The 19,128-nt window shown below is 35.9% G+C and overlaps 1 protein-coding gene across 2 annotated transcripts in view; it reads left to right on the top strand.

Annotated features, from left to right (window-relative positions):
• The window catches only part of AGMO (alkylglycerol monooxygenase), a 188,126-nt gene that overhangs the window by 78,844 nt on the left and 90,154 nt on the right, over positions 1-19,128 (top strand). For both annotated transcript variants that reach the window (XM_009086013.4, XM_018909473.2), the window contains exon 5: positions 4,053-4,148. In XM_009086013.4, the coding sequence (XP_009084261.1) occupies positions 4,053-4,148 (96 nt within the window). The remainder of the gene's footprint in view (positions 1-4,052; positions 4,149-19,128) is intronic.

Raw genomic sequence — 19,128 nt, 5'->3', positions numbered from 1 at the left:
AGATCTTTTCCTTGATGTCTTCTATATAAGTTCTTGTTGTTTATTTATTAATAAAATAATAATCTGATGTTAGCAAGATTACCTAGAATTTAAATTACTGTAATGAACAATAGAGGAAGGGATGTCTGTGACAACCCTGCTTCCTCTGTAAATACTGCTATGTTAAAGATTTAACCTTTGCCCATTTACCCATTGGGACCATATGTGCAAATGCTTAACAAAAACAATAATTCAAAAAAGACAAAAAGCCTGTGTGTACATATGGGTGTGCCTATGAGAACTTTGTCTGATAGCATGATTTTGAGGATGATACTTCAGAGAGCATAAAATACTCGGAAGACCAAGATGTTTGCTTGGATTCCAAAGACCATCCTCAGGACCACACTGGTATCACTTGGCAAATAATATATGTGCATTTAAAATTCATATGCTTTGTGCAAAAGGAAATGAATCTAGGAATATATGGTACTTTTGTGTGCCAGGTTTTTTTCACCAAGTATTTGATATTAGCCAAAACATATGGTTAATGTAAATACTGTTTTGCCTCCTCCCTGAACTTTTCAGACATACACCAGTTTTCTTTCTGCAACGCCTTATTGTGCATGATCACAATTCTTGCTAATTCTTACAGAATTTTTTGGACTGAACCATTTTGTCCAGAACCATGGATGGATCTGCCCTGAAGCTGAAACTCTGTGAAATCTTTAGTTAATCTCAGATTGATCTCATCTTGTTGAATGTGTACTATACTGTTCAATGAGTTTGACATCTAATTTTGTGGAGAGTGTGAGAAACTTATGGTGGATGGCGTGGGATTATGTGACTGTTCTGCTGCCAGCTCTGTTGTGTTTTAAGTTAAACATTGTGAGATAAATAAATCAGCATGTTAATCTATGACTGAAAAGATATGAAATGAAAGAGAATAGAAAAACATGCTTGACAATCAGTGGTGTGAGATGTGCTCCTGATTTTGGAATGGAATGTATAGTGCTTCATGTTGTTTGTATACACATTGTATCTGTTTCTCCACGGGCCATGGAAGAACAAATCTACTGTGTAGACTGAGAGATACTGTTGAGGCCCATTTAGTGGGAACAAGATGTCAAAAAAAAAAGTTTATTAATTTTTAAGAAGAAGACAGCAAACTAAAGCAAGATAATACTAAATAAATGAATGTAGAAGTGACAAAACAAAGCACAGTTGTGAGGGAATTGCACATGCACTTTGAAAGGCTATGATTTAATGCTTTGGGTACCATTCTCAACTTTAGGGTAAGATTTAATTGCAAATAATAAATCCATAATAATTTGATCACTTTAGATGGTACATTTAGTTAAAGTGTTGAATTATGCCTTGGTGTAAAAGCAGTGGAAACATCTACATACAAGTCTGGAAATGGAATAGGGAGCACAGTTTTCAGTGCAGTCAGTCACTTCTTGTCTACTGATGATTCTGCCAGGTCTGGGATCTCTAAAAAATGGGTTGGCTTTTAAATTTTTTTTTATCTTATCCTTGCCTTTAACTACTGCAGAGCCCTCACAGGAGCTCCTGTCCACACGAACTTGCTGTCAGCAGCTGTCCTGCAGCCCCCGTGCCCCACAGATCCTCTGCAGCCGCATCAGCAGGTGGCCCCAGAGACCCAGCATGGAAACTCAGCATTGAAACTCCTGCTAAACCTCAGGAGTTTCAATGCACTCCCTTTCTGTAGTGGAAGTGGTTATAACCTTTTACTTACAAATGGGAGAGAGAAAGGAAGAGATGCCCACATGGGACGGTGGGCAATGGACCTTTCAAAGGGGCAGTGCCTTTGGTGTGAGAGCCAACAGCTGCAGTGCAGCAGCCCCAGAGGCAAATGCCTCTGCACCGCCCCACCCCGGGTGCTTTTCCCATCAGCTACTGTAGCACTTTCCCAATCTCTGCTGCTGAATTCCCAAGTGAGAAAAGATCTGTCAGTGTGATAAAAGTTTTCTTGTAGTTTTGACCAGAAATTCCATTCTGGAGCCAAGAAAGCTTTTCCTCTACAAATTTGTTAAAGCTGGTACGTTGCCATGAAATCTTTTGATTTGGTGGATTGGCATTTCCAGTAAAGAATGGTTTAATTATTTTTTTTTTCCTGAGATTGCTCTTCTTGTTTCAGTAGAACCACAAATAGGAAAAGTCAAATCTTGGTATGGGAGAAGCTTTTGTTTCTCCCTATGAGTTCCACTTCTGTAAATGATCTTTAAAATCCTTTCTGTGCAAAATAAAGCTTACACTGCAAGAAAATGTGAGGCAGTTAGTAAAGCATTCTCCTTTGACAGTTTCAAATTTACCTATAGATTTATATAAAATTTCCTTCATCCCACCACTTAGCAGGGAAATCCTAGTACTCTTGTGTAAAGTTAGGAAATAAATATGGAGATGATCCTTCTTTCCCCTTTGGCTCATCTGTAAATACCACCAAATTGCTTCTGATACTTTTAGGGTAAAAGCATATAATTTTTTAACCCTGCTTTCAGTCCTGTAACCACTTCCATGAACAATCTGAAAACCATCTGGTTTGGTTTTTTGGACTTTTTTTTAATCAATTTCCTCTCCATTCCTTTTTTAAAAAATCCTGCTGTTATCATGCCATTAGACAGAAACTTAGTCCCCTTCTATTACCTTTTAATTCCTTTACTTCTTGGAAAGCAGCTTCCAAGACAGAAACAGAAACAGAAACACCCCATAGGTAATTTACAGGGCAGCTGTGGTCCATGAAGCCTTTGAATGTAGATTTTGAAATCCCAGCTGTCGCAGCCCTGCCAGGTGATACTGCAATGGGTTCAGGGTTTTGTCCTAGTGTTTCAGACATTGTCTGGTGTTGAAGCCAGCAGACAAAGCTGATATTGCAAGGTCCTAGTCCTCCGTTGGTTTGTCACAGTGAGATGTGTCTGTAGTGACTTTCTTGAGAGCATTAGTCACATCACTGGGGTGGAAGTGCAGCTCTTTCACAGCCTTAGTGTGACTTCTAATCTATTGGGCAGCCCTGTTGACTAAAACAGAGAATACTGGTTTTACATGCTATGTCCAGACCCACACTAAAGGAATTCCTGGGCCAGGAGGCCTGTCATGGCAATTGGACTGCCTTCTTGGATGTTAAAATATTTAATTTTTTGTGAAAAGGACAGTAGTAATTTGAGAATATTTTTTTCTAATTTTCCGGTGCTTCACAGGGAACTCTTGTTGGCCAAACAGATATTCCCTGAGTGCTAAAGAGATTTAAAGTTTGAAGCTACCTCTGCTACTGTTTGGTTTAGGAAAAATCTCTGTATTTTAGAGAAGTATTAACTTTTCAATGCAGGTGATATAACACAATGTCAGGTAAAAGGGAAAATAAGAAGATAAGATCTTTCAAGAGCTTCCTTTTTCTGAAGAAAGCTGACTGACTTTTAACATATGAAGTTCTTAGATATTTTATTCTATTGCTCAGCCAGTTAAGCAATTAATTGTGAATTTCCCAAGTAAGCAATTTTCTGATATTTTTTTCGTGCTAGCATGTTTTTAGGACTCAGCTATATATTGGGACTTTATGGGAGATGCCATGAGAAAGTTAAGATGAGAATTAAAATTAACTTGGAAAGCCAAGTAAGCTGTCTTACCCTCATGGTGCTTATGTAGGGAGTTTGGATGGAAAAGCTATAGTGTTATAAATTTCCAATTTACTTAATCTGTGATAATTCTTCCATATATGGCAACCTTTAATGTCAAGACTGTGTGGCTGTCTGCTCCATATAGTACACAGCCTAAACACCTAATACCACAATTTATGAATTCTTATGTTGGATTTTCTACTTGCTCAGTTTGGCTTGTGGCAAATCTCTTTTTGGATCAATTTGTGTCTCATTTGCTATAGCACATTGAGTAGTAACATAATAATCACTATCTATGTACACTATGGAATGTCTGCATTATGGATGCATTAGAAGAAGCAGCTATATTGTGCAGTGCTTTGAGCTCCTGATAGTACTTCATTATATCATCATGAGTTTAGAATTATATATCTAATGTATGTTTTCTTTCTCATTTTTCAGATGTTCAACTTGCCCATGGCACTTTTCATTCCCCCTTCGGTGTTTGCTGTTCATTTACAGTTTAATCTGCTTTACCAGTTTTGGATACATACAGAGGTAAACCAGGTTTTTAAGCCATACCTAAACCGTTAGCCTGGAGCAGTGTCTTGGAAATCCACTAGCAGCTGATTTATTGTGTAAGAAAAATCTTTGTCTGACTTCTTTAAGGAGAAACAGCTGTTCATTTTTATTCCTTTTTCTGAATATATATTGCTAAGTTTATAAGAAGCAATGAGGCCAGTTGGTCCCAATTAGATTTATAAAAAAAAAAAGTAACTGTAAGGAATCAAAACTTTTTGCTATTTTAATACTGTATTTTCCTATCTTGCAGCTTATTAAACATTTTTGGCAGATACTGAAGCTGATTTAATTTCTAGGATAAATATTTTAGGGAAAAATACCCAAAAGTTGGTGCCTCTTAAAGATCATTTCAAGTTGCAACTAAATTCAGATATTGTTTCTTTCTTAATGCAAGTAATTCTCAGATGAAAAATGCTCTATGATTATCTGATGGCTATTTATTACTACACCTCTTCATTTCTGTTTTGTGAGTGCATAGACCATATCTAGTTTACATACATGCATGGTTAATAGCACACTGTAATTAGCAAGATGTTTTCCACTTCTCAGATAGGATAGTTCAGTGGCCTTTGCCTTCTTCCTTACATTGCAATAGAGGTAGGGAAAGGTACTTTATCTTATAAGTCAGCAGCATATTTCTCCGTAGCCCCAGGTGGGCCGTGGGCTAATTATTTCCATGACACTTATTCCTTTGTTTATTCTGCCCAGACAGATGCCTTTTCCTCTCTAATTTCATGATGCAATATATAGGACAGTTCTTTGGGCATTTTATTTTCTTCATCTGATATTTTAGGTGTTTTGGTTTTTTTCTGTGTGTTTCATTAAAAAAAAAAATTTAAAAAATGAAAGTGAGATAGTTATAGTGGGCCAATAGCAAACTTTGATTGTTGACATTTTGTTTCTGTTGGACACATTTCTAAAATCATTAAAGTATGTCTGATGATCTAAAACATCATGTGAATAGGAAAGGCTTAGATAAAATGTCACACACATCACCAGAAGTGGCATAAACTGAAGCAATACACATTTAAGCTTTTTAAAATATTTTGAAAAAATTCAAGCACTCTTTGAAACTATACCAAATGAATACTAGGCCTCATATGGTAGCAAAGTTTCTTTGACCAAGCTTTAGGTTCTATAAATTAGTTTTAGTGTGCTTTGCCACTAAAAAATTATGATATGCCTCATCTGTGTCTTCCCTAGTGTTTGATGCCATCTCTTCCTTGGCTGAGAGGTTTCTAACATTCTGCTGTGTGGTGCCACAGTGCACATCTAGAGTTTCTAAAGTGAATTTCAGAGGCTTATGAATTGCCTACATCCCTCTAAAGTGCTAAATCCTTCATAGGGCTTAAAAGGAATTTCCATAGCATATGTGCAATGTGCCAAGTTTAGACACTAGTCTAAACAAGAATGAGTTTCAGTCTCAATGAAAAGATAAGCACCCCTTACTATTAAATTATTGTGCCAGTAGAAAAACAATGGATCTTTTGTTTTAATCCCGTTGATCTGCTCCTAGAACTTTGCTTACAAGGGAAGTTATTCTTAATGTTGATATTGTTGATTTTATAGCACAGCTGAAATCGGTTGAAATATGTTGGAGTCATGCTCTAAGGTCAAAAATTATGTCGAAATAGAAATAGGGTTACACCATGTATTAGCAGATTTCCTGCTCTCAAGGGCAAGGTATTGACAGAAAAAAGTCAGGAAAGGAAGGGAAATAGTATCAGCCATTCAGGCATATGTTACCCTGTATTTTTGGCAAAATTAATATGATGCTTCACCATTATATTGGGTTTTCTTTGCAATAGCTATCGCAGTTTAACTGTTTAAAGCTATTGTTGCTGGTTTTTTTTATAATGGTCCTTTTCTGAATTTTAATGATCCTAATTTTTTTACACAGATTTTAATATTATGTCTCTGTTTCTTTCAGTTTACTAACATACAGAGTTTGTTCAGGGCTGTAGCCTGGGGTTCTATAGCTCTCAGCAAGTGCTGGCAGCCCTTGCTCTGAGAGCAGATATTTATCATCCCTCGGCAGCTCTGGGAGCCTGTGGAGGGTGCTGTTCCATGTCATTAGGGGTCTAGGGGAGATACACCTCATTATTTCCATTCTGCCAATGTAATCTTACAGTAATGTAATAGTTTGCTTGTAAAATTAAGAAGCAATTAATTTTTTTCCCCCCCAAATTTCTATTGCCTTTCATCAGTATCAATTTCCTGGTAGAGCTTTGGCCCACATTGACTAGTCAAAGATGTTTGGAAATTGTCAGTTCATGACTTTTGACTTGTCATGACATGTCTTTCTCTTTAAGAAAAACAAAATCTAGTAAGATAGAGGGGGGGAAAAAACTCTTTTCCTTAATAGATGGTGGTTTGTTTGTTTTTTTATACAGGACTGAAAAGGAAAGTACATGCAGATTTTTTTTTTATAGAAGAAAAAAGGTGTATATAAGTAAAAGGAAAGAATTTAAGTACATGAAAAAGTTTCTGAGGGAAGATGTTTTGTTTTGAAAGAAATTTAAATTAAATTCAGTAACTACAAAAGAAAATCATGCTCTTCTGAAACTTTCTATGCCATGTTTCAGCCTTGAGCAGAAGCTTATGTCCAAATGCAATCCCTGGTATTTTCCTATACTTAAATTTTACATGTGTCCAGTCTTGCTTTAAAAAATACTAAGAGATGTTTCCTGTGTTAAAACTTTGACCTGTCTCATTATTTGAATGCCAGGTTTTGTCCAGCTTTACTACTAGCAGATCTGACATGGTCTATTTTATTTTAACTCAAGTGACTCATATATTTTTGTGACTACAGTATCATAAAGATCAAAAGTACACATTTGTTCTACCTCATTTAGACTTCTGTATTTCCTACATGCTTGGTGTACATTAGTTTTTGTAATTCTGTATAGAATAATATGGCATTTTAAGCTCTATAAATCTTATATGAAAATTATACTATTTTTCTGGTGCTGGATTCTTTTACTATTGTTTATTATTAGAATGGACTATTGATACAGGAAAGGCATGCCTGAAATTAATAAAGTAATGTGTGCTAGAGTGAAAATACAACTTTGAGACTTATGTCAAGCATTTGTGTTCAACTATATTTTTTTCACTGCATCCTGGAACAATGGGCCAAGAGCAGAGATAGCAGATTCAAAGCCGAGTGCCAGGTCTTGCATTTTGATCACAACCACCCCATGCAGGGCTACAGGCAGGGGCAAGAGTGGCTGGAAAGCAACCAAGCAGATGAGAATATAGGGGTGCTGGTTGACAGCAGCTGAACATGAGCCAGTGTGTGTGCCCAGGTGGCCAAGAAGGCCAATGGCATCCTGGCCTGGATCAGCAATAGTGTGGCCAGAAGGACCAGGGCAGGGATTGCCACCCTGTGCTCAGCATTGATGAGGCCACATCTTGAATCCTGTGTCCAGTTCTGGGCCCCTCACCACAAGACATTGAGGTGCTGGAGCCTGTCCAGAGAAGGACAGTGGAGCTGGTGAAGGGTCTGGTGCACAAGTCTTATGAGAGGGACTGAAGGATCTGGGGGTGTTTAACCTGGAGAAGAGGAGGCTCAGGGGAGGCCTTATCTTCTCTACAACTGTCTGAAAGGAAGCTGCAGCCATGAGGGAGCCATTCTCTTCTCCAGGACAACCAGCGGCAGACGCAGGGGAAATGGCCTCAAGCTGTGCTACAGGAGGTTCAGGTTGAACATCATGAAAAAATTATTAGTTGAAAGTGTGGTTAAGCATTGGTGCAGACTTCCAGGGAAGTGATGGAGTCACCATCCCTGGAAGTGTTCAAGAAATGACTGGACATGACACTTAGTGCTGTTGTTAAGTGGTGTGGTGGTGTGTTTAGTCAAAGGTAGGAGTTGATGGTCTAGTAGGTCTTTTCCAATCTTAATGATTCTATGAATATTGCACCATGTACATGACAATCTGAAATTATCGCAGGATTTTGTCAAGGATTCAAAATAAATCTCTAAGTAGCACCAAAGCATTGAAATAAACTCCTAGTAATTTATTTAAATGAAAAATGAAGGAAAAATAAGACAACCCAAGAAGACCCCTGAGGAAAACATTTGACAGTGATGGGTTAACCATTGGTCTTTATGATATTAAAGCTCTTTTCCAATCTAAATGATTCTATGGTTCTGTGATCTCAATAAATCAAGAAAAAATTAATTTTTTGTTCTATCCAGTACTGTTCAGGTCGATTGAATGACTCAGATCTACTCTTAAATAGTCTGGGAGAAAAGCTTTTGTGACCAGACAGACCATTCTCATCTAGATCATAAGGGAAGTAAAAAAAAACAAAACAACTTTAGTCAAAGGGCACTAAAAAACTAATTTTTTAAAAGCCACAGAATGTTTCAGGACTGTTACTGACAGACAGAAATACTCCATTTCAGTTTATTTTCGCAGGTGATTCAGAAGGTCTATGGCTTATATTAAACTATATCCTTCCATTATGCATTTATTACAACCAATAAGTTAGGTGTGTTTATAACCTGATAGACACCTGTGAAAAACAGAAATTAGTTTCTGTTGGTTTAGCTGTAATTTTTATGAGATGTCAAACTGCATTTAGAAAGTATCAGCTGATCCAGTCCCTGATGGTAGTAATTGCAGCAGCAGATTATTCCTTGCCTATTTGATCTTTGACATGTATTGGTTTCTGTTTAGTTTTCTAATTTAAGGAAAGAATATGATCTGCCCTTTAGCATACTCACAGAAGTCAGGTTTTTTTAAGGCATCTCTTGTTTAAGTCTTTCTACCTCATCCAGCTCTGGGAGCAGAAAAAGGTGAGCCACAACTATTAACCAGAAGTAACATGGGTGAAAACAGCTGAGGAATAGGAATAATTTTAGCAACACCTCATGCAGACTGGAAAGAGAGGCATAAAATTGCTACAGATACAGGGAAAAATACAATTGGTTTTATTAGGAAACACCCATTAGTAAAACTGAAACTTGCTGAGGAAGTGTATGGTATTTGTCAAAAGGATATTTTTCACTTAAGCATGCATATTGTGTACTGGTCTAAGTTTTTGTCTACATCTTGTTTTACCTTTGGCTTCTGCCCAGTTTTCTTTAAGGAAAAGCTTTGGAAGAGAGAAATTGGGAATTCTTCCTGCTTTCATTTCCTGCACAGCCCATCTGGGCTCCCTGAGTTCAAGTGAGCTCTTGTGGCCCAGTCCTTAAATTGTTGCATCGATCAGATCATACCTAGGGAGATGGCCAGATTCAGAAAAAAAAAAAACTGTCTTGTTTTGACTTTTATTTTCCAATAAGGAAATTAAACAGATTGAGGAACCAGGTGAAATAAAGGAAAATAGATAAAAAGCATACATAAAAAAAGTAGACATAAGTTCTTCTAAGTAGCAGTACACCTGTGATTACCGTCATATCAATAGCAAAAGCTACACTTGAAACTCTAGAGACTTATTTGTCTTTTCAAGCAGAAGCTGTTTGAGACAAAAATCTATTGGTGAAAGAATTGGGTGAAACAATCATAATCAGGACACTGTGATAAATGACAGTATGAAACAATAGACAAAATATTCAGTTATATATTTCCAGGTCCTAACAATTGAGATTGGTCTATTTCTTTGCAAATTTTATTTTTCAATTTTCTTGGACCTATTTTCTCTGCATTGTGTGATGTAGTCTCATTTAAATAAGCAAGAAGGGATTTCAGGAGTGTAAAAAAAAAAGTTACAAAGTCTATTTCATCTATTTCAAGTACTTGCAGTCATTTTTAATCCATTTCTCAAAACAGAAAAATAAATTTTATCAAGAAATAAGAATTTGAATTTAAAAAGCATTTTAACAAAGCTTATTTGACTATTACAAAACTTATTTGACTGTTGCATGTTTTAGTGTTCATATTGGAAAGAAAAGAGTTTTAGTCTTGTGGTTTCTTTGTGGAGTTGAAGGAAGGTTTTGGTAAAGAGCAAAAGTATTGAATAGTTTGCAGATAAAAAAGGAGATGCTTTGTTGGGAGGGAAACTATCTCTGGGCCTGGTTTATGAAGTCATATATTTATTCTTTATAATGCATATATTTATTGTTTGTATAGTCATATATTTACAAAGTATAGTATATAATGAATATATATATATATATATTCATTATTAGTTTACTGGAATGTGAATATTTCCTATAGGGTCAGTAAGATATGAGTCATATTTAACACATGAAAGTGTTTGCAAAATCATGGCATACAGGTGGTATTGAATGGATCACATTGGAAATAAAATATGGTGGACTGATCTGATCTTCTGGACAAGATAAGAAATATCATTTTGCTTTTGTTTTGCTGCTGGTGTTTTGGTTTGTGTTTGTTGGGGTTTTTTTTTTGTTGATTTTTTCTTAATCTAAAACGTATCATCTGTAAAAGGTAAAATCAATAATAATCAGTAATAATGTATTGCGTAGAATTGTGAAACTGCAGTATCTCTTGAATTTGATTCTAGAAGGTCACTTTGAATTCAAAAGCCATATGCCAAGAAAACCTTTATTTTTTTCATTCTAGTAAATTGCTTCATTTAATGAAATAATTAATTTCTTTCCTTTAATTTGGCTGTGTTAGCCAAAAATAGACACAGCTCTGTCTGCTGTTCCCTTTCATTTAAATTAGAAACACACACATCTGTCCCTGTCAGGTTACAAGGAATCAGAAATCTACCATTCAGAAGACTTTTGCTAAAAGTGATCAAAGGGATGAAGGTAATGATAGGTGATTACAGCCATTCTCCTAGTCTGATGTTCAAGATTGTGTCAGTGAACATTCAATGACATGATGAGTTAACTGGAATTCCTAGAAACAGGTGACATCATCCACAGCCTATTGCATTCTTTCTTACTGTAACAAAGATCCAATAAATTATTTTAAAAACAACAAGAAAAGAACTATTTGTTGACTTGCATAAACAACCAATCTCTGGTTTACAAAAGAAAGTTCTTGGCCCATTTTTGATAGCTGATGCTTTTATCAATCATAAATTCATTATTTGTCTGCTGCAAACTTTCAAATAACATGCTTATTCTGGAGTGAAAGAAAACAAATTCAAAAAACACCAGGAAGATAAACATACTTTCTCTAATGCAGACAGTGACTTTGTAGGTCCAGATAGGCTATATATGCAATACAGACATTAAAACTTAAGAAACAAAGAGATCTCACTGCTTCAATCCAGTCTGCCAAAAGGGTTTATTAGATTTTCTGACCAACCTGTAGGATCAAAGTCTTGTCATCATTGCACTTGCCAGAACGCAGGAAAGGGCAAAGCTGACAACACTATCATTAAACACAAATACTTGCAATAACTGTAAAATAAATTTCAGTTTTCCATGTTTCACTTGCCCCATGAGGGGAGAAAAGTATTGTCTTTCTAAATATATAAGGCATATAACTCTGCTTTTTGTTTTAAATAAGAAGAATAATAAAAGAGAGAGAAAAATAAAATATTCATAAAAGAGCACACTGTTCCTGTCCTGCTAAGTGTAGGTTGTGCTTGAACCCAGTATAGTCAGGAAAAACATAGCAGGATGAAGTTTGGAGTTCCTTCCTTGGGCACCTAAAAGCTCAGTGATGATTCAGAATGCCAGTGCTCCACTTCAGTACTGTCAGGATGAGCTTCCTATTTTAACTGTGTGTGAACTCCTATTTTAATAATGCTGTGCACCCAATTGCTGTGAATTCAACATGCAGCGCAGGAGCCATGATCTTTTTCATTCAAAAGTGGCTGTACCATGATAATTAGGGTTATATTGGTGGTTTGCATTTGATGGGCAGCAATCCAGACAGAAGAATCCTCCCTGTTGAAGCTGAGTCGCTAGTGAAGCCAGAAATAAAAAGTTTATGGGACAAGAACGTAATCAGTAACTGCAATTTGGATCCTAGCAGTGAAGTCCTAGAGTTTGAGTGTTGGCTTCTGTTCCTTTCACCAAAGACTTCTTGCAGGCAACAGCTGTGAAATGTTCACTTCAGCAACAGTGAGCTTAACTATTGTTAATCTGCCTGCAGAAACCCTAAAACTAAAGATTGTACTTAAAGAATTTTTTTTTAGGTCACTTCTGTCTATTAGGTCCCTGGAGAATTATCAAGATAAAAGTGAAGTGTGCTACTTAGAGATGTAACACAGTTCAGTACATTCTGCATCATGGAAAAAGAATCTAAACAACTCATTTACCAAATAAATTTAATGTAATAATGAAAGGATACCACATTAATATTGTTAGAGATTCTGTTCTTTTTTAAAAAAATGTCCCTTTTTCCATCTTAACGTATTACACATAATGCTCTTGAGCTTTTCTCATGGCTTGTACTCATTGAGAATCTATTTAGTTGTAGCTTCAAAGCCAACAGAAAATTTGAAAGACCCTCCTTGTTAAAATCACTAAGTATAGCCTGCTGACTATTTTTTTATCTTTTTAGAAAGGAAGATGAAGAGCCTCACTTGGCTATATTTTAGTTTATTTCCGGGCTGGCATACTGATTTATGACTTTGGAGTTTTTTCCCTGCAATTGCCAGAATGTATTTGTCAGGCTGCTGAAAAATACTGAAACTGTATAGTAATTTTTCTCCTGGAGTTTGTTTAAAATGCTTAACTTGATATATGACTGAAAGTGTGACTTGCTCCATGCTCTGCTATTTGTAATGCTGCAATTAAACCAATCAGTAAGTTTTTTCATTTTTAGTGGAAAAAATGATTGAAATTTCCTTTATGTGCTCACCTTTCCCACAAGGCTTAATTGGACCTATGAAAAAACCAAAAAGGTTGCATCCTCTTGCTGAAACAGTTAACTTAATATTCATGTAAGATGCCAATTTGATTCAAACCTTACCTCCTGGTTGAGATGTAAAACAATGGAAAGTGACAACAGCCTGCCTTCAATATAATTTATTAGAGATACATTTATTAAGTCTGTGTGTTTATTATATAAATATGCCCTAAACCAGACTGTCTGTTAAAACTAGGCTTTCACCTCCCATTCCTACAATCCAGATTTATCAGAAATGCACCCTCTATGAAACTCTTTATGATCCCAACATGCCTGATTCCTCTCACTTGTTTTATTTCTAAACTATAAATATTTTTTTTCATTCCTCAGTGTGGAAATTCAGCTAGATCCATTTTACATGCTTACTGGAGTAGAAAACTGCCTAATCAGATAGGAAAACAGTTGGCGCTGTATAAATCAGAGTTTGCCAAGGATTTCAAAGTGTGGAACTGGCAGACGAGCACATATCCTAGGAGTTCTGCCTTTCCTCAGCTTCCCTGTAGAGATTTTACATGGCAAATCTGGTCACCAGAGCCATCTGTATAAATACATGGGTGTGTTGTCCTGAATTAACACAGCAGCTCTACTGGGGAATGTAATTAAGGTCATATTTTAAAATTTCCCCACCAGGCTGTCTGAAATATAGATTTATATACCAGGAATAAGAATCGTACCTTGATTTTGATGACGAAATGACTCGTAATATGTGTTTTACTACCAACTAGTCTAACAGAAAGCCCAAAGTTAAGTTCAGAGTGCTCTGTAGTGATGCTCCAGGGATGAATTTACCCTCTTCTGTCCTGCAGATCAGTAACACCCTGATATTGAAAATAATGCTGTGCTACAAACAGCTTTCCTTATGCTCAAAGGAAAAAAAATCAACCCTGAACTTTTTATATACGAATAGTTTTACTGTAAGGTTGCCTGCTTTACTCAGTTGACATTCCTTCCTTCAACATTGTTGAAACAGAGCTAAGTAAAGATTCATGTGGTAGTGGTGACAGGAGGAGTTGTTACACAAGATGTAAAGTTTCCCTTGGATTTCATGTCACGATTTTTTCTCATTACTTAAACAAGAACTACATTGAAGTGGTGCAGGTACCAGGCAATAAAGATTTCCCTTGGTGCTGACAAACTCTGAGACCGCAAACGGAGGTGCTTACATGCCACAAGAGATATTGCATAATGTTCTTTCCCTTTAGGCAAGGGATTGCTGTCACAATGGAAACATCTTTATATAGGAACAACTATTGTAGAAAAAAAAAATCCATTTAGTTTCTATCATCTATATTAGAAGATTTCAATTCCAGGATTTTTTATTCAGTAATGCATGAAAAGTATTTCTAAGTATGCCTTATTTAGTACACAGCTTTTGGAGTTGCTTCAATTATTGTCAGTAATTCTACTTTATTGTTTAGTGATACCCAAATATAACAGAGGAAATGCCATGGTTTTTAAAGAAAAGAAAGAAAGAAGAATACATGTTTTGTGGAAAAAATTTTATAACATATATATATGAGATGCCTACATATTTGATTTGCAGGTAGTTTATTGAGTCCATTTCTAAGGATTTTGACAAATGAAAAATTATTTTTGTGGCAATAGGATGTTAAAAAATGAAGGAAACAGGAAAAGAGTTTTGTTGGAATGTTGCAGTTCATTTATGGGTCACTGGCATGGGAGTTTAGGTGCACATGATGTGTTAATTGAGAAAGGAAAAATTGCAGACAGAAGTTGATTTAGAACAGTAGGTGTCTGTATCAGGGAAACAAGCACAAATGTAAACCCCCAGTGTCATAATGGTCAAAATACAGAAAAGGTTATCATTGGACAACAGTTGGGGTATTTCACCTTTTAGGGGACCAGTAGCTATTTTACTCCATTTCCCAAATCACTGTAAGTTGATGATACATAGAGTAAAAATATTTTTTATTCACAAGCAGACCTTTTTTCTTTTGAGTAATATGAAAAAAGTTTTGAAGTACTGATGGTAGGATTATGGAACAATGACATTTCAGCTATTGTTTTTTTTACTTTTTAGATACTTTCCAATAAAAAAGGTCAGATACAAAAATTAGAGTAGCAGATTTTTTTAAAATGAAAATCCCAAATACAAGCATAAAAACTAAGCTGATCTTCTTATCACATTTGTTTGATGTTCTTTAAAAAGTTTAATTTTTTTTTTTTTTAATGTGTGATCATGAAAGCTTATACTCTAAGAAAACTATTTGAATACAGTGATATTGTAAGCTGGAAATGTTTTTCTGTCTGAATGGCTGAAACTTAGTAGTCTATGTGCTTTGGTGACTGATTGTAATTGCAGTGTAAGCCAGGTTGCTGCTACAAAGACTCCGTATGAGCTCCTTTAAAATTGCCATTCTCCAAGGAAAATGTCTGGACACAATAAAGACACAGAAATGAGGACAGACTGACAGATGAAAGGTAGATGGGTAAGCAGGATACATGCCACTGCCTTTCTTCTCTCTGAATTATTCTTTTGAACCAGGGCTGTTGCTACACCACATTAAATGTTGCTATGGGTTGGTTCTTATGAAATTAATTTCTTTCAGTATGAATGCAGTAAGTTCCTGTCAGCTTGACATGACCATGTCAGAATCCTGTCTGGTAAAAATTGTCTTGCTATCCTATCCAGTTTACTTAGGTGAAAAATCTGCTTGTAAGAGTTTTGCCCCAGGTAAGATGGCAGAATAAAGAAAAATTCAAGAAATTTAAACAAAAGAGCTATGTTGTTAGACATGTAAGTGCTGCAGAGCTTTCAAAATTCATCTTTTCAGTGGTGATATATTTCTGTATGTTGGAAAGATATATGGTTATATTTATAGCATTTATGCATTTATAATTTTTTTGGCACCAAAGTTTTTCCTCTGACAACAGTTTTTAATTGTTTTTTTAGGAATGAGCTAAATATCTACAAGTAAGCCTACTGATGGCAAAGGAAGTTTCTAGAAATAGCACCCTGTACTATTTTGACTGTCTGCTGAAAAAGTATTTTTGATATCTTTTAGACAAAGCACTGATTTATGGATCGCTAATGTCAACATCCTAGCTTTTTGCTTCATCAGATAGAGAGTTTTGCACCCCCTCTTTTGCACCCTCTTTGCACCCTCTGAGCTTTAAAGTCATGTGGTTGTGATTGTTCTCTCAGATGATATTTTCATCTAAAATAAAATGTCTTTTCAATGAAGGTGACCTTGAGTGAATAATTATTCAAAATAGGTATCAATCAATAATTAAGACATAGAGTAGATATTTCAGTAGATTTTTAAATTTCATCACTCAAAGAAAGACTTCTTTAAAGGGTGAGAGCGGTTTCATTATCCAAAGGAAATACTTCCACTATTATTAGTCAGAAAAATTTATTTAAAGTTCTGCATATAAATTTATATAAAGTTTTACCCTGAGGTCCTTAGAGAGTCCCAAGACAAATAGTTCTTCTTTAGCAGAAGGATGTACTGTGTAGATTTTCAAAAGGATGAATTTTAGTTTTAAAATTTTAATTCAACCAGCTGGATATTGAGACCTGAAGGCATTCATTCTGAGGACATTTTGTTATAATCTTATTATCTTCACCTGTGGGATAAAGGTGAAGACTGCTTATCCTTACTGATTCCCTGCTCTCCTAATGCACACTTGGTTTATTTTTAGAAAAACTGTTAAAATATTGAGCTGAAATTCTCCTAAAACCAACTTGATCAAAGTTAGTTGTGGTCTATTAGATAAATCAGAGCTCTCTTAGGTGCTGGGCTGAGGTTCAATTCAAAACATTTGTCTCAGATTAAATTAATTTAATGGTCACATCTCACATATCTTAAAACAGTGAGATGTTCTGCTTGAGAAAGGCAGAAAATGGAACTAGCAGGAATGATGGATCGTTTCTTACCTTTAGGTGGTCTTTTCAGACTTGGACTTATTTTGAGGGAGAGCTGATCCTGCTTATGTTATCCTTGGCTTTTGGGTTTAAATGAAACAAAACAAACTTGTCTCCGGATTCTGTTTTTCCAGTCAAGTGTGGGCAGGATTTTGAGAAAGATGGTCCAAATATTACAGTTCTGTGTATGTGAAGAATTTTTGTATTTCTATACTCCTTTAATTACAGAAATTCTCTGCTTAACCAATTAAGTAGATATTATTTTTGCAGTTATTGAGGAGAAAAAGTGAAAAAATGTTACTTTTTCCTTTTATTATCTTCAACTGATTGATAACAATTTAAATGCATCTGAAGACTATCCTAAGTCTGCTTTTTGAATGTAAATCTACTTGCACTTGCAGAACTGTAAATGAAGGAGACATGGAAGTGCTGTATTTCAGGATTTTGTTCTGTAAACCTTAAAGGAATGAAAATCCTTTTTTGATCAATGAATCTGCTCTCATGAGTTATGACTATCCCTCTAAATATTGATTGGGGTTTTTTTTCTATTATTATCTTATTTCTATTATTATATTACAGATCACCCCTTTTGGCAGTATGAGTATTAAATTTACTAATTCAATTCTCTAAAAGGAAAATAATTACAGGTTCTTGGATTTGTTTCTTAAGGTCTAAGCATTTTTTTTTATTTAACTGCTTTAATGCCCCCTGCTTCCTTTTAATTGCAAGACATTATGGCCATAATCAGACATGGTGAATAGATACCGTTTCAGAATATATTGTGAATAGATGTGCTTTTTGATCATCCAGTGATTGCATCAATTTGTGACAGATGGATTTGTGTTTGAGACTGAAGAATAGTTGCTGTGTTCAAAGAAAATACTTCCACTATTATTAGTCAGAAGCATTTATTTGTTTATTTATTTATTTATTTATGTTTTGTTTTTTAATTTATTTTTATTTTATTTTGTTAATTTTTATTTGTTTATTTGTTTGTCCACACACTTCTGTTGAGCTAACCAAAGCACCAAATTTGAAGTCAGTGCTGACTTTCCTCTAATTCCATAGTAGCTGAGAGTACCTAATTTAGCAGAAAGCCTGCCGACACAAACTTAATTTGTCAGCATTTTCTGACAAAGCTTGAAACACTAGAGGTGGCTTTTGGCAATGGATATTTTCTATAATTTTTGGGTTGGTACTAAAATGATCAAGGCTGTCTTTCTATACTGTCATGTAGTTGCCTTAGATTGTAGCTCCATGATGAATTGATGCTGGTCAACTGTCTCTTCACGCCTCCAGCTCATGACAGTGACCATATATTGGACCAAAATCAGAAACTGATCTAGTTAAACTGACTTAGAAAAACAAAACAAAAGCAGTTTTGATTTGCATCAGTTCCCCAGTCAGGTTTGTTGTGTTAATGCATTTGTGCCAGAGTGAAAGAAGGTTACTGTTAGAAGAAACAAGCAGTCAAATGTACTGAAGGGGGAAGGACTGCTTGTTTCTGGGTGAATGGCACCTATTTGCAGACATAAAGTGTTTGCAAAACTGGTGTCATAGAGCTGCACTGAGTCCCAAGTAGGGATAAGAAAAATAAGTGAAACAATTTGTATGGAATCACGGAATCATCCAGGTTGTAAGTGATCTTCAAGACCAGTAAGTCCCACCATCAACCCAGCATCACCAGAATGACCCCTAAGCCATATCCCCCAAGTGCCACATCCAGATGCCTCTGGAATTTTTCCTGAGATACTGACTCCACCACCTCCCTGAGCAATGTATTCCAATGCTTAAACACTCTTGCAGTGATTTTTTTTTTCTAATATCCAATGTGAATCTCCTCTGGCACAACTTAAAGCCATTTCCTCTTGTCCTTTCATTTGAGACATGGCAGAAGAAACTGACCCACATGTCACTACAACCTCCTTTCAGGGAGGTAGAGATCAGTGAAATCCTTCCAAGCCTCCTTTTCTCCCGGCTAAACAATCCCAGTTCCCTCAGTCACTTCTCACATGACATGTTTTCTAGACCCCTCAGCAGCTTCCTTGCCCTTCTCTGGACATGCTCCAGCACTTCAGCTTCCTTTCTGGAAGTGAGAGGCCCAAAACAGAACACAGTACTCAAGGTGCAGCCTCACCAGTGCTTACTACTCTGGGGCAATCTCTTCCCTGTGATTCCGTCCTGTTATCAGTTCATGATTGCCAACTCTCTCCAAGGTTCTCATGGAATAAAGATAAAAACAATTCACTTTTAGATCAAAAGAAATTAGCTTCTGGAT

The sequence above is a fragment of the Serinus canaria genome, chromosome 2 (genome assembly GCF_022539315.1).
Source record: "Serinus canaria isolate serCan28SL12 chromosome 2, serCan2020, whole genome shotgun sequence".
Taxonomy (NCBI): domain Eukaryota; kingdom Metazoa; phylum Chordata; class Aves; order Passeriformes; family Fringillidae; genus Serinus; species Serinus canaria.
This window is presented reverse-complemented; position numbering and strand designations above follow the sequence as displayed.